Consider the following 20,601-nt stretch of genomic DNA (forward strand, 5'->3'; position numbering starts at 1 on the left):
ATAACATGTAGTATGATGGAAGTAAAAACAAAAAACACACAACACGATAAATCTATTACTGAAAAACTCAGCTAGCTACTTGTGGGAAACTTGTATACATGATTATATGCAGTGTCGTTGGGTCTGAAAATTCAATTTAGTAGGGTTGGACGTCTGCATATGTTCATCTAGATGCTGCTGCGGCTACTAATTTTCATCTTTTGTTCAGACAATGTTTGGGTCGTAAAAGACTATAATACGGATCATTAGTACTCATCGGGACTCGGTAACAGAAACCATTTGAGGGAGGAGTTGTATTACAGATGCATTCGCTGCTGTTTCGTTTACACTTAAAACGTTGGTGAAGATAATCCACTCGAGCTCGATGCTTGAGCTTCATGAGAGCCTTAATTGCCTTATGATATTGAAGCTACTAGCTTGTTATAATGCTTAATTGCCTCCAGTTAGCAGCTCCACAACCATCAACATCAGTGATTCCATTAATGCACTCTTATTGTGAATGTAGAGAGAGAACAGGTTTTAGGCTTTCAAAACTTCATGATACCTCTCATGGGGGAGATCCCAACTTTCTTTATTATATCTTCTTCCGTCAGTAATCTTCGCAGCTCAAACAACAGCTCAAGTTTGGCTTGCTGAGTTTCTAGCCTGACCTGCATAAACGTAAGCATGAAATGTTATTATAGGCCTGATCTATTCATTTAAGGCATCCATTATATGTCCATCGAATCTATTTTGACAAGCTTTATCATTTTGGAATATGTAGTTTCATTCAGGTCTGGATGACCCTAATATATCTTACAACGTTCTAAAGACTAAGGTTCGTTCAGCAATATATGGCATGATAAAAGAGTTCAGAAATTAATCTGAATAAAACAAAGCGACTGCATGCATTTCCAGCCTACTTTCCGTGGTAATTGTCTCACTATTTCGATACTTCATTGTTGCTCAAGGCATTAGCCCACAAATAACTGCTTCAGAGTTCAGACGCCTCAGTTGCCCTGTTTTCTACGATGGCACCTCCTTAACTCCAACAATTTTCTTCATTTCCAACAACATATAACTTCTAAATGATCAAAATCTTCCATCCAGCCCAAACTACCAGTTACAGGGCTCATGTAAATCAATATGCTACTATAAACAAAAAGAAGAATAGAAATCCGGTGAGGAAGAATGCATACCGATTTAAGGCCAAATGAAACATGAGTAAAGTTTGAGAGGGTCATGGAATGTATAGCGGCATGCTTGATCCAAAAAATAACTATAAATGGAGAGCCGGAATCTCCTTTTCGGTTAAAAGTATCTATGGCTGTAATAAGTCCCTTCACTCCGGCATGACAAAGGTCTTGGAATCTTGGGCCATTTGTGAAGTCTTGAAAATACTTGTTGATAACAAACAAAACAAGACACATATTGTGCCGCAACCAAAGTTATTTCGAAATTCGCTCATTAATATTTACAGACAATACAATCAGCCTCTCCTTGATCCAAAGTATACAGAAGCCAAAAATAATACAGAGGAATAGAACAGAACAGGATAGTAATAAAACGTGCAGTGTGTTCTTTGTATCATCACCCAGACAAGACACTAAAATGTGCCTGTAGTAGCTGATTTCATTTGGAGTGGAAGTCAAATGTTATAATTGTGACTTACAATAAATTCCATATGCACCAAATATTAAAGCCACCAATCTTAGAAGGATACCAATTTCAGAGCATATCTTTTGACTTTTTACAGGCTCTTTTCGAATGTGCATTTTCTTGCTGTCATATGTAAATGTGTATCCTCGAGAACATTTCTTAAAATTACCAAGAGAAGACCTCTACAATGTTGTTTAAATGAAGATAGGAAGATAAGTCTGGTTGTTGTCAGACAAAGAAACATCAAGAATGCGGATTTCATACCCCATTTGCATCTTACTACATACTAGAATCCGTCAAACATCAATGCATCTGAATGCCACATCAGTTTTGAAGAAACATTTTGCAGTATTTCTGCATAACCAACAGGAGTGCTTTAAAAAAAAAAAAAAAAAAAAAAAAAAAAAAAGAAGAAGAAGAAGAAGAAGAAGAATAAGAAGAAGAAGAAAACCCATAAAAATACGAAGAATATGGAAATTGTCATTTCCAAATTGGAATTAAAATGTCCACCATCATGGGTTGCATCAACTTGAACAACCAAGCATCCTCCAAAGAAGAACTGGAGGTATCTTCATCTTTTTCCAGTCGAAACTAACCAAATCCGTTGAAGCAGAATACGTCCTCACAAGGTTCTCAATCACCGCACTTTCATCCATAATATCTTTTCTTTTCCATTTTGCAGCAATCACATCATCTTCCTTGTTCTTTTTCAATGCAATCCTTTTACCAAGACTCAACCTTCTAGCCTTCTTTTTTTGGTTCGTGATCATATTCGCACTAGCTCTCTTGTCTTCCTTTTCATCACCTTCAGAATCTACCTCCTTCCCCAGACTATTAAAAACGACTTTGATGGACTTTCACCCCCGAATGTGTCCCTCAGTTTTTCATCACCGAATGACCCCTATAGGACGGGTCATTCGTTCAAAAATAAAACCGAGGGAATGGCGTTCCCCTTGATGTTGTCCCGGCACTCTTCCCCCTTTTAGAAGTTTGTAAAAAGGCTCACATTTTTGGGCTTCCTAGCAAACCCCCTAGGTTGTGGCAACTTTCTACTCTTCCTAAGCTGTCTTGCCGTCTCTAAAATGGCTTCAAGCATCCGGCTTCACTATCGCTTTGTTTTTTTGGCAGGGCACTTTCTCAATAATAATTTAGTATCTTCCTCATCTTAGATATGTTTGATGTTGCGTTATCCACATGTAATCATGTGCCATTTCATACTTTTTCAAATGTTTTTAGAATTTTCATGTTATGTCTTGATATAATATATTGAAACAATGTCTTCTGGAGGAGTTAATAATGTTAATAAGTAAAATATTGACATAGATTAATTAGAACAAATTATAGTACTTCAATCTTACTTTCAATCCGTTAAATGTTGGCGTGATACTACTTATCAAGAATTAATTAATTTTTTTATTAAATTAAGTTGAATATCTAAAGATTTATAGATGGTATTACGTTAATATAATAATAGGATGAAATTAAATGGGAGATTGATCTATAGCTAGCTAGCTAGCTTCCCCGCGAGCGATGGCTGTTTATTTCCTTTAAATATTGGTTGAACTTAATTTACTGCTTTTTCCTCAATGGAATATATGCAATTATGTACCCGCGTTGAAAGGACGTAGCAATTAATTAGGTGGGCATTATGACATTGAAAAACTTTTGCTAATCAACATACAAAACATTAGATGGTGAGGTTTTTTTCTATCTTTGCACAGGCAAAGTCATGTCTCTTACACATTGGTCCGTAGAGATTGTAATGGAGGACGAGTTAGAAAAGATATGGGCAGCTTTTAGACTGACTGACAAGGAGAAGCGGAAAGTAGTTCTGTGACTTCTGTCACCTTTTAACTATTCATCATGAGTCAATGTCAAAAGAAAAATTTTGTCCTTTTGCATTGGTAATTGCTGACAAAAGTGTGAACAAGAAGGCTTTCAGGTCTACCATGTTTGAAGTTGGAAACCTTAGAGTTGGATTCGTCTGAAGAAAGTAGGGGATAATAGAGTTTTTTTGGAGTTTCAGCAGGAACAAGACAAGGCCAGAGTGCTGTTGTGGAGGCCTTGAAATTTTGATAGGCTTCTAGTGTGTCTACACTAGTTTGATGGGAATATACCTCCAAAAGATATCACTTTCTAGATTGAAGTTTTTTGGATCCGGGTTCATAACATGCCTCTTGCTAGCATGACAAGAGAAGTAGGCATTCAAATAGGGAATGGTCTAGGAATGTATTTGGTTGGGGACAGTTCCTGCTAATAAAATTGGAGATAGACATAACACAACCTTTGATTCGAGGTAGATTCTTGTCTATTGATAGTAAACAAATATGGCTTCCTTTCAAATACGAGAAACTCCATTTTTTCTATTTTCATTATGGTTTAATCAAAGATGCCAAGAGAGTCTATCCTTTGGCTGGTCAAAGTATGAGTTCGTCAAAGGAAAAGAAACCTCATTATTGATAATGGATTCGTGCAGCCCCTACAAAGTCTGTTGGTGATACAGTCAAGAAGTATGGCGGAGATGGTGTTCGCAGCCTCAACACAATCAGCAGCAATGGAATTCCGACAAGAAACCCAATAAGGAAAGTGAAACTGTTAGCATTGAATCACATGGTCCATCTAAGGAACCAGTAAAGGAACACGCGAAATTTCAGGAGAATCACATTGTATTTGGTAAGGTTCCTAATTCTATAAAGTTCATTTTTTTAAAAAAAAAAGAGGGAAATTTGAAGGAGATATCATTACCAGGTGTTGAATGTCTTTTCTTAATTGATGGTGGTTTAGGAAATGAGAAACAAACCTTGGAGGGGAAATTTGACTCTATAGAGGAGGATCTAATGGAATCTGATCATGAAGGCATGAGCTAGAAAGAATTAGCTAACCCTGTATTATTAAGGAGCCGTCTATCTCGGATCAGGTTAGCTCATTGGATCACTTCATTACTAATCAGATTCAAGTGTTAGCAAGTCCAAAAAATAGGCAAGTTGGAAGATAAGAGCCGGCAATAAAATTTTATTAAACATACAATTGATTATGACTCTTCCACCAATGTAAAAGAAAAAATAGGGCAAGTCATCAATAACATTATCACGACAAAAATTACTCCATCTTTACAAAAGAAAGAAACAAAGTAAGTCAATGCAAACAATGGTAACTTTACAAATATTGAAGACATCATTACGGCAATACTAAGAGCTGACCAACAATAAGAAAACCTTCCATAATGAGTTCCAAATAAAGCAACCAATATTTGTTTCTTTCATGTATTTATCCTTTCCTTTTAGGTTGTTTATAGCTTGCAAACCATTATAAATCCTCTTGTACAATCATGATTCAATTGAGGTGAAATAAAAATATAATAAAATTACATTCCTTTCTTCAATTTTTTCATTTTTATGATTCTTCTAATGTTCATAATGTGCACTCTAATAAATATGGTTTAAACAAGAGGGGGTGCAGGCTGTCTGAAGAGGGAAAGGAAGGTAGTGGAGTTACTAAGAAGTCAAAAATAGTGCTTTTACTTGGAGAGAGCTTAAATCAGGAAGGATTGGTGGAGGCTGCTAGGTAGCTCTACAGACAACAATGATGTGTCTTAGTTGGAACTGCCGAGGGTTGGGGAACCCTTGGACAGTTCGAAAACTTTACCTTTTGGTGAAAATTAAGAGCTCAAGTTTCTTGTTCCTAATTGATACTTACTAGAGAAAAAGTTGAAACAGTGAGAACAAGGTTAGTCTTTGATCATAGTTTTGTGATTGACAGTAAATGTCTTAGTGGAGGTATTTCTTTTCTGTGGATTGGGGATAATGTAGTGGGTTTTAAATCTTACACCAAGAGTCATATCTCTTTAAAAGTAACACATCCTTTAGTAGGGAAGGAATGGAACTTATTGCCTAATCCCCCACCAAGGTGTCTGATTTTAGGCCAATTAGTCTCTACAATATTCTATATAAGATCATTTCAAAAACCATTGCAAATAGGCTGAAAATGATCTTACTAGAGACTATTTCTTCAAGCCAGTTGACTTTTGTCACTAGAAGACTAATCTCGGATAATATCATTATAGCCTACAAAGCCATGCATACCATAAATACCAGATTATCAGGTAAATCTGGTTTTATGGCCTTGAAACTAGACATGAGTAGACCTGTGATCGTGTTGAATGTGATTTCCTAAGAGCTGTGATGAGCAAGATGAGCTTTGCATAGAAGTGGATTGACTTAGTGATGAAGTGTGTTGATTTAATATCTTACTCTATCTTGATTAATGGTCTTCCACAACCTGTTTTCAAACCTTCTAGAGAGATTAGTTTTTTATCCTTTGTGCTGAAATCTTGAGTTCCCTTCTAAATAATGCAGAGAAGACAGGTTCTTTCACTGGAGTCCCTCTTGTGAGAGGCAAACTTCACATTAATCATTTCTCTTTTCGTAGATGACAGTTTACTCTTTTGCACAGTTAATTCTTTTGAGTGGAATAGGTTGGTCTTTTTGCTAAAAATTTATAAAAAAGCTTCTGGGCAAAGACTTAATAAGGAGAAGGCTTTTATCCAATTCAGCAAGAATACTTCAAGAGAAACGCAAGATATTATCTTGAGCATTGCAGTAATTAGATCAAGTATGGCCTATAAGAGATACATGGGCTTGCCAGCCATGGTTGGAAGAGCTCGATCTAAATCTTTTGGAAATATCTCGGACAAAGCCAAAAACATAATTAGAAACTTTAAAGTCAAGTCTCTCTCACATGCAACCAAATAAATTCTTCTCAAAGTTGTTGTACAAGCTTTGTCTACTTATAGTATGGTAGTTTTTAAACTCTCTCATAACCTGCTTAGAGAGATCAATAAGGTGATGCAGAATTTCTAATGGGGCAGTAAAATAAGGAGCAGAAAATTCATTGGATCTCATGGAACACAATGGGGAAGTCTAAGGCAATGGGAGGGGTGGGTTTTAGAGAGTTGGAAAGTTTTAACTTCGCCATGTTAGCAAAACAAGGGTGGGGGCTTTTCCCAAACCCTAATTCATTAACTTCCCAAGTATTAAAACTAAAATACTTCCCAAATGCCTATTTTTGTCAAGCTAAACTGGGTGGAAAACCAAACTATATTTGGAGAAGCATCCTTGCTTCTCAATCGATACTTGAGAATGACACTTCATGGAGAATTGGAAATGGAAGAGAGCTCCACATATGGAAGGATTAGTGGATTCCTAAACCCACTACTCTTAGAATTCAAAGTGCAATAAAGGATCTTGATGGAAATGCTTAAGTTCACAAGCTTATTGATCCAGACACTAATCATTGGAGAGGTACTCTAATTAAAGGGATTTTCTCAAGGGAGGAAGCTAAGATTATTATGAAGATTTCTATAAGCTATACCAATAAACCAAACAAATTGATATGGAATGGTTCTTCTAATGGTTAGCTTACAGTAACAAGTGCATACCATTTTCACAAAGAATTGATAGAACTATCAAAGGGTCCACCTTCATGCTCCAACACTTGAAGTGCAATGTGGTCAGTTATTTGAAAGCTGAACATCCATCTAGCTAATATGATCTTTCTGTGAAGAGCTTTCTTAGATGGTCTTCCCACTAATCTAAACCTTTATAAGAAGAAAGTTATGGAAAGTCCAAACTGTCCTATTTGCTTTGAAGAGGAGTTTGTGCTTCATGCTTTATGGTCATGCACAAGATGTTTGGAGCCAATGTTCCAAATAAATTCAGAAGAGTGCTTGCTAGAAGAAGACATTTCTTAAACTCTCTAAGGACTCTGCACAGGCTTCGAGTCAGCAGTTGTGGAAGAGATAGCAATGATAGCAAGGAGATCAGCATGATAGAGAAGGAACCATTATGTTTTTCAAAGTGATTTCAAGCATCCAAATGTGGTAGCTCAACAATCTAAAGAGGTTTGAAAGGAGTTGCAGGATGCTCACTCAAAGAAGGTCATCACTTCTACATGCTCTAGCAATTTGGTTCCAAAGTGGGAACCTTCCCCTTTGAATTCTTTTAAGGTTAATTTGGATATTGCGACAGATAGGAGCAAAGGTATTATTGGGATTGGAGTTGTAATCAAAGATAGTAAAGGGCTAGTTTTAGCTAGTATGAGATTGAATAGATCATTTGCTTTTGATCCTTTATTGGTAAAAGCTATGGGATCTCTACATGCTACTCTGTTTAGTTTGGAGATGGGTTTGTAGGATATAACTCTTGAATGTGATTCACTTCAAGCGATCAACAACATCTCCAAGGAGGATGGTAATCTATGGGATGGTGATTAGTGACATCAAGCCAAAGCTATTGAGTTTTCAAGATGGTCTACTCATCATGTGTGAAGGGAAGCTAATCTTGTAGCTCATACGTACTACTTTAGCTAAATCTGTATTAGTAGTATCTGATGTAATAGTGGATATAGTGTCCTTCATATACTATTGTTTCCTTCCTCTAAGGGAAGTACTGAATAAAAGTATTCCTTTCAAACAAAGAAAAAACATACAAAAACATCAAGAAAGTGGTCAAAATCCCATAAATTTCTATTTTATAAACCAGGGAGAGTCAAAACATTTTTCATAAAATAGGGAGTAGTACTCAAATGTCATCACATTACTTACACATAATTTTCATATCATATCTTTTTAGCATTAAATATTCATTATTTATTACCACGACCCAACATTTAAAAATAAATAAAATAATCTTACATAGCTTTAATTAGTTGTTACCTAACGTCCTAGCTAATGACTTCCTGTTGCGAGGTTCGTACGTACAGCTAGCTTCGATCCACTCGGTTAATTAGCCTTTGGATCGCATGCATGCAGAATTGGTCATACGAGCTGCTAGCAAAGCATTATCCTTTAAAAAATCAATTAATATTTCGGCTACAAATTTAAAGACCGACTTTACTCTCGATGACCCAGAAATTCCTCCTTTCGGAGAGACTACTTTGCAGCTTTGTGCTTCACTTTCAAACTCTTCGATCCAGTCATTCATTGAAAATATTATTGAATTGGTCCAAAATTCTAGTTTTTTCTCGATCGTGCATATGAAAGTTTCAACTACCGAGGTTGAATACTGTGACATCTATCCTTTTACTGCCGTGTTTAAATTTTTAAACAACCCGAACGAGAAAAACAAAACTACAAATGATTATTGGTAAATGTGAAAGATATATAATTATAAATGAAATATAACATCGCAATATTATCAATTTTGTATAAAAAAAAATATAGTACTGTTCAGTATATATCCACCGTGAATGATTCATGGTTCATGATACGTTCAATCGAAGGGCGTGTAGGCGCCACAAAATACGCTTGTCTTGTTTGTTCATGTTCCCAAACGAAGAGTCCTCCCTCCGAAGCATTAAACAACGTAAGCAAAAGGTCCCAAGTTATCGTCAGCCACATGTCATCATTATTTAATTCATAACAGTAAAACGCGGAGCTTGGTTTGAAGATTCTATGGTCTCCTTTCCAACACTACTCCAAATGCTCCATCTCTGACTTTCTTTTCCTCTTTCTTTTTCTGCACTACTCCAAAGACCAGTCTTTAAATGACAAAAATCCGCTTGCCGGATATACCATCTTAGTCAATTCTGCTCTTCTACCCTCTTTCTAAATTGAAAATCTTGTGGCTTCCTTGTATCGATCCTCACACGCTCCTTCTTCAGGGCTTTCGCTTTTATTTCCTCAGCTTCACAGATTCTTCCTTTTTTATACGGTTCAAAAGGCACCATAAACTCAGTAGCAGTTCTGCATTCCCTTTACAATATTTTTCCAAGTCTTGGCTTGTTTTGTTCGTCTAAGAGAACTAATGGTTTTGCCTTTTCCATGAGATCCGTTTGCAAAACCTTTTCATTAACGTCGACCTAGTTTGGCAGTTTTGTCGTTAAAAATCAAAAAAGCACAGCTTGCCAGTTTTTGGCATCAGTTCTCAAAACCCAACTCTTATTTTTGGCTAACTTCCGTGCCTTTTAAGCTTGTTGTAGTAGCATATCTTTGGCATAAGATTGTTCTGTTCCGATCTGATCTCAGGCTTCGGATCTGACATTAGCTAGCTGTAGCGAATTTAAAGTCAAACCGGGGTCTTTTTCTTTTATGGGCTGTATCATCTGAACGAAGGTAATTTGTCCATATCCTTCAACTCTTTCCGAGGTTTAGAAAAGGAGAACATGGGAGATTGGGAGCAGAAGAATCTTATAAACGAGCTAACACAAGGGAGAGACCTAGCGAGGCAGCTCAAAAGCCATCTCAATGCGCCATCTTCGTCTCAGGAGAGCCGCGAAATCTTAGTCCAAAAGATCTTGGCTTCATATGAAGCGGCACTCTCCATGCTTCGATGGAGCAGCTCAGATCTGCCACAGCCGTTAAGGGGTGCAATTCAAACGTCGGAATCCCCACCTTCTCTAGTTGGCAGTCCGCGGAGCTTAGATTCAGATCGGGACCTTAAGAAACCGGAGCACAGGGATATGGCCTCTAGAAAGAGGTAAGTTCAAGCTAGCTAGCTAGAAATATTTCTTCAGCTGAATTACTTAATTAATAATGTTGCGTTCTTAATTATATGTATTTTCAGAAAGGCTTTACCAATGTGGACACAACGAGTAAGAGTTAGCCCAGGGATGGGACTCGATCAAGGGCGTCTTAATGATGGCTTTAGTTGGAGGAAATATGGGCAGAAAGAAATTCTTAATGCCAGATACCCAAGGTATATACTCGTACGTACTACGACATTGTACAACAATCTATATATTTAATTTGGTTGATATATATACAGTTTGATTTCAAAGTGGTTTTCTGGATAACAACGATCAGCAACTTATAATTTGCACATGATCTAGGAAAATTCTATAAGACTACCATTCTATTTCCATCCCACACCGTGTGCCACATCTTATGTAGTGAAATAAAAGTGAGACATGAATGTGATGTATAACATTACTGATCATTTTGTTTATTATTAATTTGTGCATGGCTTTTGAACAAATATTACCATCCCCAGGCTGTGAACATTAACAAGATCATAATATTGATATGAAGCTGGATATAATATATATGTGGCTACAGATCAAGCATATATATATAATTAATTAGCCACTCTTTACTAATATAAGGTTCGAATTAACCCTTTTTTGATCGTCCTGATCTAAATGAATTTAGGCAATGGATCATATACTTTTGCACATATGCATGCTAGCTGCTAGCGCTTTTATATATGCATGCCTCGGATAGCATTTAATTAACTGATCATGAGATCACTCACTCCTGATCCAAGTGATAGATATTGTGGAAGATCATGCATATTTTTAAACGGAAGCCTTTTTGCAATTGTCCATAGCTAGCTAGCTAGGTTTGCCTATTTTGACCCAGTTACTGCAGAATAAACACATTGTGAAAAATATTACTTCGGTTGTCTACATTTATATATGCTTGTATATTTTATAGCTTATATATATTATATATATAATTGCGTTATAAAGTTGGACACATGACCCTAATTAAGAATGATAATAGTTCTGAAGACTCCTATCCTTTCATCATGCGCATATATATATACATGACATCCTTCTTTACCTAGGCCAGTCAATTGTACGTAATTTAGGATGATCTATGAATTACATTGCATTTATGTGAATCTTATTTTGCCCAAATTAATACAACTTCATGAACATGCTTAATTTACATGATATGCATGCTATGTTCGATCTCCATCAACATAATTAATGGATTGATATTGTTTGAACTTGCAGAGGCTATTACAGGTGCACTCATCGAAGTGTCCACGGTTGCTTGGCAACAAAGCAAGTTCAACGTTCTGGTGAAGACCCGACGATGTTTGCAATCACTTATCGAGGAAGGCATACGTGTGCCCAAGCCTCCAACATAATAATACCTTCCCCACCATCACCTGAAAATCAAGAACCCAACCACAGCATGCTCGATCTTCAGCCTCATAACCGCCAACCACAGCAAATTCAGCAACTACATGGATCACAAGAAATGCTCTGGAATTTCCAGGCAAGCCTCAAAGTTGAAACCGAGAACTTAGACGCCCACGACGGCCGATCGTTTCCCAGCATGTTTGACTTCCCTTCTACTTCGAATATTGAGGCTGAAACACAAAAGTACTTTCCGGACTCTGTACTGATAGATAACAACTTTGTGGGAAGCTATTCTCCATCGTTCATGTCTCCTGCAACATCTGCAACAAATTATTTCTCAGTCATGTCCCCGAGTGGGATGAGTATGGATAGCTTTGGACTAGGCCGGCGTCAGCATTTTCAAGGCTGCGATCAGTCTGAGCTTACTCATGATCAGATATCATCAGTTGCAACCTCAGCTACAAATTCTCCCACGGTTGGGTTGGGTTTTCCATTTGGCACTCCTGAATTCGATGCCACCTTCACATTAGACAACCCAGGATTCTTTTCCTAGTTTAATTCATACTTCGCTGAGAGAAATTATAAACTGATCAATATAGCATTAGATGTGATCAGGTAAAGTACTTATTTTTCTAGTTTGAAAAAAATATTTTTTAGCTTTTTCTCCAAAAAAATAAAAACTCATACGTCTTACAAGATGTAATCATGTAACCATGCATGTAGTAGCTAGCTAGCTTTTAATTGTGGGGTAAAAAAAGGTGCATGATCATGTGATCAGGATAAGTTGGAAAGCTTGTAATACCAGTATAAATCATCTCTCTGTTGGGCTTGACTCACATCGATTGTAGAAGGGGTGGTGGTCAATTTATAAGTATGAAGGAAAACCTCACTTCACACTCTCTTAATTCGATTACTTTTTAGAGAAGAGATAAAGTATCTAATTTTACTGATAGTCCTCACTTTCAAAGACTATTTGCTACCAATTTTAATAGGAAATAATCATTTCGCTTGGATTAACTGATCGCAAATAAGTAATTTTCTTGTAGTGATATGGATCACAAAAGTCTCCAGAAAATTAACCAAGACTTAAAAAAGTACTAAACTATCTAAATGTAAAATCCAACATGGAGTTCATATTTACAAACATCAATCAAGTATTATAGGTTGTATGTAGCTGAGGAAATTATATGTTACAAAACGTATTTAATGTACTCTAAAGCGAGGCATGCATACAAGTAGCTAGGCACATAATGCAGTAATCCAATCCAATATAGGAACTAGAAGCTGTGAATTAGCTAGGAAATAAGTTCATAAAATACCTGCAGCCCCTATTTAATCTCTCAATTTGATTCAAATTATAAGTGATCTGATTAATTTGGAATGATCAAGTTTTGACTAAAATTAATAGGCACTCAGAGCTTTGTCTTTGATGGGATGGTGATGATATTTTGGGACACATGGTATAATTTGATTTAGAAAATAAATTTTAAAATTTAAATCTTATAAATTAAATTTTATCATTTAAAATTGAATGATAGGTTCGGATCAGCACAAGAATTAGACGATCGAACTACCAATTAAATTCAACTTGAATTATTCAATGCACATGCAAGACCATTCAAAGATAGTTTTGGGACCGAAGTTTCAGGAGTTTACCGATAAAATAGTACTGGACCCTCAACAATGGGCTAGACTGAAAGGCTTTGGGTAGGCTAGCTCATGAACCCTTTGACCCACACGCTATATCCTGTTGTGCCCACCAGTATCCTGCCCAATAACAAAAGAGTAATGCTAGTCACAAATTTTGAATAGACATGATCTATACAAACTCTTTATAAAAATGTGGGTTATATTAATAAAATATTATTTTTTATACTTTTTTTCAATTGTTCGTTCTGTTTTAGCAGGAAAAGTTTATTAATAAAATTACCCATAATATATAGAATATAGCGTCCCATCTTTTTTTCAAAGGAACACTACAACAAAAAATATTTTTTGAGATGAAAATTTTCGTCTCAAAATATATAGATTTCATTCTGAAAGATTTTTTGGGACGAAAAAATTTCATCCCAAAGTCGTCCCAACATCACTGTCCCAGAAGATATATTGAGACGAAAATCACAATTTCGTCCCAAAATATATCTTTTGGAACGATTTTGAAATTGACCGTTCGATACCGTTCGAACGATGATATTTTTTGTCACGGTTAAAATTAATTCCAAAATGGCGTTCGAATGCTTCTCAGTTACCGTTCGAACGTTAATGTATATTTTGAACGGTTATCAAGATACGTTCAAACGATCAATAGAATTACATTCGAATGTTAAAGGAACAGATCGAACGGTAGAAGAGATTGAACGGTGCTGATCAATGTTCGAACGCTATGGTAATGACCTGCGTTTGAATGTTTTTTTGAGCATCTGGTATCGTTCGAACGGTTTGGTCATTAATATTTGAACGGTACATTATCGTTTGAACGACCTACCCATTAATGTTCGAACGTGACACGGTCGTTCGAACGGATATTATTTTTATTAAAATCAATAATTATAAAAAAAAAAAAAAACTAAATAGACATCCATAATATTTGAAAAACATAAATTAGGAACTGTTTAATTACTCACAAAAGTTTTATAATAAGTGCAAAGAAATAAATAACCATGAGACTAGCATTGTTCATACATAATTAGATAATGTTATAAGCTAGACGTAAAAAACCATCAGTTGGTTGGAGGCATGTACTGTTGCATAAGCTGTTGCATTTGGAGTTGCATATCTCTCCTGAACTCTGCTTGTTCTTCTTCATGTTGTTTGAGGCGCATCTCCATGTCTCATTGTCTCGCCAATTGAGCCTCTAACTCTTGTTGTTTTGCAACCAATTCTTCAATTCTGCGATTCGCATTCTCTTGCGCTATAGAGGCAGACCCAGAAGAAGAGGAAGAGGGAGAAGGTTTTACACAGCGATCCAAACCCCTCAAATATCCTGAACGTTCAACCAGAACTTGTGTAAAAATCTCAACATCATTATTTGAGAAATTTTGATTTGACGTAGATTCAGCACGCAGGGCAACCATTTTATCCTACACATAAGATAAAGAGTTAATATCATCATAAATATTCAAATATATTTATTTAAAACAAATTATAATACTTACATAATTTTCACGGGCATCAGGATGACTCCACTCTCCATTACGATTAGTATGTAATGAAGCATATAATTTTGTCAGATCATAATTGGCATCTGAATCTTGCTATAATAAAGATTTGTTAAGATATAAAGTCATTATGATTCATATATTCAGTTAACTATATACAAATAAAAGAATAGCAATACCAATTTCTTAGAGAGGCGGTGGAAAGATCTTGAACCTGCATGATGAGTAATCTTCAATTTTGATCTATTTGTTTTGTTTATAGAACTTCGCTCTTACATAAGAATTGAAAATATTAGAAAGAAAAATTAAAAATAGGACGACTAAAATAATTAAATTAATTATACCTTATATGATGGATCCTCAAACATGTCACAAAATTTTTCTCAATCAAAAGGTTGCACGTCTTGAAAAGAATGTTGGCGTGCTTCTTCACTATTCTCAAACTTATTATAATGCTCATGACACCTTGTCTTATACTTGCGGAATGCATTACTCATAAGCTCTTCCACAGTTTTACGTTCCTCTCTCTGACCAAAATTTAATTCGAAATCATCCTTACATAAAAAAATTTAGACAAAGATATTATCATTTATAATATTCTAACTTTAAAGTAAAATAAAATCATTTACCAATTAAATTTCGTTTATTAAACATTACCAAACAACGCTTCTTGATAAGTTCCTTAACATCTTGGGGGACTTTCTTCCATGAACTTGTTGCCAAAGGTGCATAAGTTCGTGTAAGAGCACCCACATGCGATGCAAGCCAAGTTGCTGGTTGTCCTTCGCCTCCGATATGTTCATCAAGAATGTTAACTTTGATCTTATCCACCTTACGATATTTTTCCAACGTCACGCCTCTAGTAGTGCCTCGACCTTGACGAGATTGTACTGTGAAGTCATCATGATATATAACATTGTAATCAATTTTCTATTATAACTTTAATTAATAAATTTATATCATTTACTCCTAGTTCCTTGAGCATGTTAATATGATCACTGGAATTATAAGATCATAGTTGCAAGCCTAATCTCTATAATCTGTCATGTCCAACAAAATTTCAGCAGTATCTTCCCATAGTTCTCCAAATATGCTCGTCTGGTTGTGTGCACCGACTTGTTAATCGTCAATACAACATCACCGAAACTGCATATCCGGAGAACAAGGGATAAATCTGCCAAAATCTTAATGCTGGACGTATAACAGATATAGATCGATAGTTTGCGAGAATGATCTTACAATTCCAAACTGTCCACTCTGGACAATTCAAGAGTTATCAATTTTTCAATTAAGGCGGATTGATAACTCTCGAATGGGTCTAAGGCTAATTTTGATGAACAAGCAATATAAAATATACCAATATTTAACATGTATCAAACAAACAATGCAATATATGTTAATTAAGTATTTATATTATTAAATAATTAGATAGTTGTTTTATATCTTTCAAAATATTTTATTAATTCTAACTATTTGTATTTTAATTAACATTCTAGTTAATAATTATAACTATTTGTATTGTAATTAACATTCTAGTTAATAATTATAACTATTTGTATTGTAATTAACATTCATTTTATCAATTATAATTCGGAATTTATATTTTAATTCAAATTCATTTGATTACTTTTAAATTTTAAGTATTTAAGTATTATTAAATCTAGATTATTTGTATTTTATTTAAAATTCATTTTATTAATTCAAAAATTAAGTATTTTTGTGTTATTAAAACAAAACTATTTGTATTAACCTATAGTTGAATAATTCAACTATTAAATATTTAAGTATTATTAAATCTTAGATAATTTGTAATTTAATTCATTCTCATTTGATTACTTTAATCTTTTAAATATTTAAGTATTATTAAATGTAGATTATAAATAATTAATTTTTAATTCAATTCCTGCATTTAAAATGTTAATTATTTTAACACTGACCAACATAACGTTCAAACGGTGCTAGTCACTGTTCGATCTAAGGACATACGTTTGAACAGCACACGAATACCGTTCGAATGGATTAATTCCAGATTACAGTCGTCTTCAACCTCCGAAAACCTCAACATTTACAGTCCAAATTATATCAAAAGACAGCAAACTATATGACAAACTCATTATAGCAAACGAAAACACTTATATAAAAACTAAAATGAGAATATATTTAAGGAGAATACCTGATTTGGAGAGATAAACCGGAAAATTCACCCTTACCCAATGCCTAAAACTTAAATACTCTTCACCAAACGGTAAAAACAACCTCTTAATCCAAAAATATAAGAGATTGATAGAAGTTAGTAATATTTGAGGGTTCGATTGAAGAATAATGGCGTTGGTTGGAAGAAAATGAGTGTGGGAGCAACTGGAAGTCGACTGGAACGAGTGCGAGATTGTGAGGTTCTATCGTGTAAATGTAGAACATTGACGTTCGAACGGTTATTTAATGAACGTTCGAACGTCAAATAGATTAGCGGGAAAATTTTCCCCTGCTAATTAAACATTCAAACGTGAAAATGACCGTTCGAACGTTTTCTTATATGTTTGAACGATTATTTTAAACCGTTCAAACGTCAAATTAAAATGTTGCTTATTGTATTTTTTTTACACTATACCTTTAAATATAATAACTTGTAAATATACTATAGTTTAGAGACATAGTAATATAACTATATAATATATAATCAAACATATATTATATAGTTTAGTAACATATATAGTATAAAATATCATATTACATCTAGTATTATAGTCAAGTACATATATTAACCTATTATATATAACATATATATGGTATCATAGCATAGGGTTATATGTATCACATGCATATATATAGTGTTTATTATATTATATTATTATTATAATATTATTTAATAATAGGATATCTACTATTATATATAGTGTCATAAATACTACTAGCAATTAGAGTGTATTATATTGATACAAAAGTTAAAATTGAGTATATATAGTGTCATTTATAGTGCTAGAATAGAGAGTGTCATCTAATTAGCCTATAACTGCAATATAATATGAAAAATATACTAAACAAGTCATGTAATACATATACTATTAAATATATATATATATATATATATTAGTTAATATCACATATAATATATATGTTATATAAATACATGAACATAGTTTCATGTATATAGTAGTCTATATTATATTAATTATACTATATAATATAACTTATACTATATACTATATAATATTCAATAGTATAATATATTTTAATTAAATATAATATAATATATACTATATATATAAAAAATTATAAATATAATATATAGTGTACTTTAATAATATATAAGTGCATTAAATATATTGCATTTAATATATTTAACAGTTAAAATATATTATAATTGAATTAATTATTATATTTAATATAATTAATACTGAATATTGCATTTAAATAACATTTATTATCATGAAATTTGGATTAATTAGAGAAGGGTATTAATTTTCAGTTAATATGTTTGAACGTTATTAACTTACCGTTCGAACGGTACTGCATATATAAGGTCATCCCGACGTTATTTTCACGAAAGTTTACGTCTGCATTTCCTCCGTTCTAAGCTTCCAAACCGTCAATCTTCTCCGTTGAACGCCGTCTTCGCCGCCGTCAACAGTGCTCACTCAAAACCTCTACCTCTAACTACCGGTATTTTTCATTTTTAAAGCATTTTGCCGTTTAAATTTAGGTTTTTGATAGATTAATTGTTCAAGATAAACCGATTTATACATCAAAATAATCGGTAGATTTGCATAAATTCATGTTATGAATATTTATTTAGGTTTCTATTGCATTTATTTTAGTGTAAAATCCATGGAATCAAAGGATTCCATGGATTTCAATGGCCGAGTCGACTCGGCCTAGAATCCTGATCGACACGAATATCGTTCGAACGCTATAAGTAGCATTCAAACGTTATGCATTAACGGTCGAACGATATAACGTAACGGTCGAACGGTCGGTCTGTTACCGTTCGACCGTTACACGAATCGTTTGAACGGTTATTCATACGGTCAAACGGTCAGCCTATTTTCCAATACAGTAATATTAGAAATCTAATATTTTCCAGTATTTTTTTAATATTATATTTTGTTGCCCAGATGACTAACACAAGAGGAGGGTGAATTGAGTTGTATTAAAAAAATAACAATTATAAATCAAATATATAATATAAAATATAAACAAAATATGAAATAACAATAAATATAAAATGTAAGGGTAAGAGAGAAGCAAACTCAGTATGTTAACGAGGTTTGGCCCCACTGCCTACGTCCTCGCCTCAAGCTACCCCTTGAGGATTCCCAAATTTACTATTCAACCTCGTTTAGGTGGAGATAGAAACCTATTACACCTTTGAACAACACTGCTACAAAGGATCCGTGTAGAACACCCTCTACACTTGCAATCACCTTACACGTGGTGATTCAACTATTCTTCGTGTAGAATACTTTCTACACCCACAAGGGTTATACACACATTTTTTCTGATACAAGAGCTGATAGTGGGTAGGTTATCAGAAAACACTCCTCAATGACTGAAATAAGAACAATACAGTGCAAACTATATCTCTCAAAATGAATAAGGATTAAGACTCAATGCTTAGAAAAGAGAGAATGAAAGCTTTGAATGAATGTTGGATGCTCTTGGGGTTGTGAATGTGAAGCTCTCAAATGATCTATTTACAGGCATATGAGACTTCATATTCAAATTTAAAAAGATTCACATGTCAAAGACAACATCATTCACTTTTTCAAAAAAATCAAACCTAATCTTTTACTTTTGCCATATGACAAAAGGAGCACACTTTCCTTTTCAAAAAATTCAAACCTAATCTTTTACTTTTTGCATATGACAAAAGGAGCACACTTTCTTTTTCAAAAAATTCAAATTTAATCTTTTACTTTTTTGTATATGACAAAAGGAGCACACTTTACTTTTCAAAAAATTCAAATAAAATCATCTATATTTTGTATAAGTCTAAAAAAGTATCAATCAATTTTGAAAATATTCAAATAAAACATACACATGTGAAATATTACAACCAATCATCTTTAATATTTTAAAAGTTCAACTCAGGCATGTACATGTAAAAGATGACAATCAATCATCTATAATATTTTTAAAGTTCAACCATTTAATCAAGGCATGCACATGTAAAATATGACAATCAATCATCTTTCAAAATTTTCAAATTTAATTTTCAAAAATATTCATGCACATGTGGAAAATGTATTTTAATGCTTTATGATAAAATATTAATTTTGAGCATTAATCCTAATTTCGAATTTTGAAGAGATTTACAACATTACTCTATAACTTTAATGTGAACTTGTTCTCTTCTTACTCATGCTTGTTTCCTTGATGTGCTTGACTCCATTGTGTAGACAACTTGAGCTTGAGACTTCTTTATTCTTTGAATTCATTTGTTATCATCAAAATTCATGTGTAGATATATAATTACACAAAACTTGAAACATTGGGTTCAACAATCTCCCCCTTTTTTATGATGACAAATACTTGATAAAACCTGAAGCCCGTATTGATACTTAAGCTCCCCCTGAAAATGTGCGTTAGTTTTTCAAGCAAAAGTATAAATATAATTCTAAGCATATATAACAAGTTTAACAATTTAAATAATGTTAATGTTCTAGTCTAAAACTTCTCCCCATTTTGGCATCATTAAAAAGGATCGGCAGCAAGTAAATGGACTAAAAAAAATGATGCATTTAATAGTCACTGTAGATAGTTGAAAAAGGAGTCGTCCGTGACCCGACAAATGCTGCAAAGTCTCGAGGCCTAACTCTATGAATTTAGTACGGCTGGAGATTTAAATAATCGTCTGATGTTGTTGACAAACGTGATTGAAGGCTCTGAGTTCCTATAAAAAAAATGATCATTGTCATCTATCGGATGCCAAAAAAATATA

At 34.0% G+C, this 20,601-nt stretch overlaps 1 protein-coding gene and 1 pseudogene across 1 annotated transcript; one reads left to right on the plus strand and one right to left on the minus strand.

The window, feature by feature from the left end:
• Positions 1-193: 193 nt before the first annotated feature.
• On the minus strand, positions 194-2,408 carry LOC122310443 (annotated as a pseudogene).
• A 6,718-nt stretch (positions 2,409-9,126) lies between these two features.
• Positions 9,127-12,430, plus strand: LOC122309592 (probable WRKY transcription factor 53). The gene is made up of 3 exons (XM_043123118.1): positions 9,127-10,112; positions 10,200-10,331; positions 11,374-12,430. The coding sequence occupies exons 1-3, from the start codon at positions 9,799-9,801 to the stop codon at positions 12,056-12,058; spliced, it is 1,131 nt and encodes a 376-aa protein (XP_042979052.1). The 5' UTR covers positions 9,127-9,798; the 3' UTR covers positions 12,059-12,430.
• Positions 12,431-20,601: the final 8,171 nt, after the last annotated feature.

This window comes from Carya illinoinensis, chromosome 5, assembly GCF_018687715.1.
Source record: "Carya illinoinensis cultivar Pawnee chromosome 5, C.illinoinensisPawnee_v1, whole genome shotgun sequence".
NCBI lineage: Eukaryota > Viridiplantae > Streptophyta > Magnoliopsida > Fagales > Juglandaceae > Carya > Carya illinoinensis.